General features: G+C 58.0%; 1 protein-coding gene across 3 annotated transcripts in view; it reads right to left on the reverse strand.

The window, feature by feature from the left end:
* PFKFB3 (6-phosphofructo-2-kinase/fructose-2,6-biphosphatase 3) overlaps positions 1 to 4,297 on the reverse strand; it is a 24,542-nt gene that overhangs the window by 7,974 nt on the left and 12,271 nt on the right. For all 3 annotated transcript variants that reach the window (XM_007465815.1, XM_007465814.1, XM_007465816.1), the window contains exons 7-11: positions 3,428 to 3,552; positions 2,757 to 2,964; positions 2,182 to 2,328; positions 1,954 to 2,058; positions 479 to 608 (exon numbers count right to left, since the gene is read on the reverse strand). In XM_007465815.1, coding sequence (XP_007465877.1) covers positions 479 to 608; positions 1,954 to 2,058; positions 2,182 to 2,328; positions 2,757 to 2,964; positions 3,428 to 3,552 — 715 coding nt within the window. The remainder of the gene's footprint in view (positions 1 to 478; positions 609 to 1,953; positions 2,059 to 2,181; positions 2,329 to 2,756; positions 2,965 to 3,427; positions 3,553 to 4,297) is intronic.

Consider the following 4,297-nt stretch of genomic DNA (forward strand, 5'->3'; position numbering starts at 1 on the left):
CCCGGCCGCTGGCCTGCTGTGCTCGAGGCAGGCGGCCCGGCCCACCGAAGCAAACCCAAACCCTCACACAATGAGCTGGAGTAAAAGAGTCAATTTCCCAAACAATTTAGTTGTCAGGATCCACATTTAAGTGTCAAGAGTAACGGCAGAGTTTTCTGGGCTGTTAACTCCTTAGAGGTGGGCTGCCTCTTCCCCACCCAACCCACAGCCCCTGAGACGTGGGAACACAGGGCTTCCGAGAGGCTGGTTCTCGAAGCCATTAAGCCCACCCAGCATCAAACTGCTCGAGTGTCTTCCAGGGGCTGCAAGGAAGCGCTAGGCGGGGGGAGGGGGGGGGGACGCAGCCTTTCCTCACCCGTGGCAGCAGGCTACCCCAGCTCTAAGGCCAGTTTCCTTTCCCTCTCTCCTTTGGGGGGGCTGTGACTGGCTCCCCACCCCCGTGACCTCCCGGGAGAGGATGCATCGGAGGACCAGGCACCTGCGCTCTTGTCCAGGAAGTAGGCCAGGAGGCAGCGCAGGACGGCCTGGTGGCAGATGACCAGCACGTTCTCCTGCCGCTCCAGCTCCATGATCACCGGCTCCAGGCGCTGGACCAGGTCTTGGTAGGACTGCAAGGCAGAGGGACGGGGCACCAAGTTGGAGCAGAAGCCCGGCATCCGTGGCCACACCTCTCCCACTTATAAACCAGAGACCACACGATGGATCCTCCATCAACCTCCTCCCCACCGCCCCCCCACCGTCAGTGTGCTGCATCCCTCCCGGGCACTGGGGGACCCACCTCAACTGCCCTCTCCCTCTCACTGCTCCTTCCTGACCCTCACCCTCCACCGGGAAAGTGAGGGAATGGGGCCCTGACACACACTACAGTGCAGAACAGCCCTGAACACATTTTACAGAGTGAAAGACCACAGGGTGTATGATTCCACTGACGTGAAACGTCCAGAACAGGGAACTCCAGAGACAGAACATAGACTCACAGTTGTCAGGGACGGGGGAGGAGGAACTGGGACTGACCGCTAAAAGGCTGTGGTTTGTTTATGGAGCGATGGAGTGTTCTAGAATTAGTGGTGATAGCTGCACAATATTGTGAAATATAAGAAAAACCACTGACCTGTACACTTTGGTTAAAATGGTGACTTTTATATGATGTGAATTTTATCTCAATAAAAGAAAATTGAAAAAGAAGGGGTAGGCCTGTACCGTTAAGACCACCGAGGTTCCCTCCACCCCCAGTCCCCTCTCTCACTAAGCAGGTCCCAGGGAACAAGGGCCTGGGAGGGACCAGGGACAGCGTCCTGGGCTCCAGGGAACTGACACGCTGAGTGGAAGGAAGCACCACAGACGGGAAGCAACCCCACTGGGTGTCACGAGACCGAGCCTGTGGAGACCCCAGAGCACCGCCTACAGCTGGACTCTCCATTCAGTGCTGCAGGCAAGCGCTCAGCCCGAGGGGGCTACACGGCCTAAGGGTCCCTCCACCAGCATCGATGGAGTCAGTACAAGTGACTTGCTGACGTGTCTGCCATGTCGCCCACAGTCAAGGGGGCCCTTGTGTCCAGTGAATCACCATCCAGGACTGTTTTTCTTTCCTGAATTGTCATGTACGTCATTAGAGAAAGACATCTGTCCCTGCTGCTTGTGGGAAACACAACTGTGCTTCTCTGGGAGCTGTTTACAAGGTCCAAATCGGGAAGACTCGATTCAAAGGCAGACGGGCCAGGACGAGCATCGGTACAGGGTAGCGGGGTATACGCAGGGGCCCTTCCTCCCCAGAGTCACCAGTAACGGGTCCCTCCGGGTCCCTAGCAGCCCCCCTCCCCAGCCTCGCCAGACACAGTAGCCTCAGAAGGACCAGCTCAGCTCCTTGCCCACAGCACCCCGGCCACCTGCCCATCACTTGCCCAGCGCGCACAGGCCCAAGCCAGAGATGCAGAGGGAGCGGGCGGCACTCACCTCCCCGGTGGGGTAGCGGTAGTAGTACTTGTCCTGCTCGCGCAGCGCGTACTCCTCGGGGTAGGTGTCTCTGATCTCCTCGTAGGTCATCTCCTCACAGACGCCCTGGCGGGAACACCGAGAGGTCACTCGAGGGAATACCCGCCACGGCCGCCCCGACCTGGCCAGCGCAGCCCCTGCAGGTGGGAAGCGCTCAGGATTCCCAGCGGCTCCCGGCCCCGGACTCACGGCATCAATCTCGTTGAGCGCCTTCCACTGCTCGTAGGGGAGCTGCAGGGCCTCCGCCGTCTGGATGGTGCTCTTCAGCTGGCTGGTCCACACCTTGAGGTCCTTCAGGTTCTGCTCCTCCACAAACTTGCTCAGGGCATTGGCGAACTGGGGTGGGGAGGGGGATGGCGGACGGGATGAGGGGCTCACGCCGGACCACCAGCTCTGCCCCTCCCTCCCAGAGAAACAGTGCAGGGCCGGTCCCCGTGCACATCGGGGTCGGCCACACTGTCCTCACTGCTGGTGAGGGGGTCCTGGGAGCAGCCACTGCACACGTACCCCCTCCCCTCGGACACACACACACACACACACACACACACCCCTCCCCACAGGCTCAAGAGACCCTCCACCCTCCCCAAACACATATACGTACACAGACACACGTGCATATACATACCCAGAGGAACACACACAGACATACATGCACATGTACACACAAGGGCACACAGACACAGGGACACACACACACGGAGACGCACACAGGGACGCACAGCCCCACCCCTCGGCTTCCTGCCCCATCCCCGCACTCCTCCTACCTTCCTGCCCCTGCTGGACAGGCCCGAGTCCCCTCCGATCTTGCCCTGGAGGTTGTGCTCGCTCTCCCCGTGCCGGCACAGGTAGATGGTGCGGGGCTGCACGTGGATGTTCATCAGGTAGTACACGATGCGGCTCTGGATGTGGTCCTGGACCCTGTTCACCAGGAACCGCCGGCCCACGTCGATCACCTTGATCAGGGACAGGTCCCTGCACAGGAGGGCGACCAGCGCGTCAGAACACTGGACAGCACAGCCGGGGCAAAGCCCCGACGCCGCCCCAGCCCCACTGCCGAGACCCAGCCCCAACCGATCCACAGTGTCAGCTCCTGGGGACACAGATGGAACCTCTCTTCTCTGAGAGTCAGGGGGTCTGAGTCTGTAATTCCCGCAGGGGAGTGAGCGCTGGAGAGGCTGGCTGGCCTCCCAGCGCACGGGGAAAGAAAAGCAAGAGCGTGGAAAAGAAAGCAAGGGAAACATCAAAGGACAGGAGCAAGATGGGGCTCAAATATTCCCTTTCCACACTTGTACAGTGTCTGCAACACCGAATACGTCATCAAGAGTTTTTTTTAAGATACTTAAAAAAAGAGTTTATAAAAGTATCCAGGAGCAAATGCTTCGTGGGAACATCAAGAATAATATTCAAAGCCCCGAAGTCACCTCTCAGGAATTACCTGTCACATTTATCGGGGTCGAGGGGCTGGTAGCTGGCTTCATAGCAATTGATTCTCTTCATGAAATCGTCCATAGCTTCTGCTGAGTTGCAGTCTTTGTAATCCGGGCTGGAGATTTTCACTTCCTGTAACACCACAAAAAGGCAGCTGATAAATCACGCTGGAAGGCTTTCTGCTTAGAATGAAGCAGGATTTGGGGCTCGCAAACGGGGAAAAGCAGAGACGGGCTCAGAATGATGATGACCCTACCCAGCGTTTTAAGAGAAAAAAAAAAGAGAGATGGCTGGACGCTGAGTCATAACCCCATGCTTCCACGGGGAGAGCACCCAGGGCAGACAGAGCCTCTCAGCCTGGAAGGGCGAACACAGGAAATCCACGCAGATTCTCATGAGCCCCTCTGAATGGGCCCCGATTCGGGATCAATCCAGTAGCCAGGTCACCACCAGACAACCCAGCCTTCAATTCAGCTGAGCCCCCATAAGCACCTAGAGCGTTCACCCCACCAAGTGGAGGTTGTCTGTAAGCAAAAGTGCACCGCGAGGTGCTGGCGATGCCCTGGTCCCACGTGCCAGGCAGGATTCCTCCTCCACTGCCCAGAGGTGGGGGCAGCACGCACTTGTCACCGGTCCCCAATGGATGCTTCTCCGCCTGGACTGCGTGTCCAGTCTTCCTGCCCAAGGCTTGCTCTCATGGGACAGAGACGGAGAAGAAATGCCCCTCGGGCCTGCCATCCCCTATAACTGACCAATAGGCCTGAGCAACCTGGCAGATTTCAGGGAAACCCAGGATTTGTTAATGCATGTGCTCTTTTCGTCCTCAACAATGACCACAACCATAAAAGAGAGGCAGGCACGCTGTAAAATCCGAGTT

Source organism: Lipotes vexillifer, unplaced genomic scaffold, assembly GCF_000442215.2.
Source record: "Lipotes vexillifer unplaced genomic scaffold, Lipotes_vexillifer_v1.1 scaffold7, whole genome shotgun sequence".
In the NCBI taxonomy this organism is placed as follows: domain Eukaryota; kingdom Metazoa; phylum Chordata; class Mammalia; order Artiodactyla; family Lipotidae; genus Lipotes; species Lipotes vexillifer.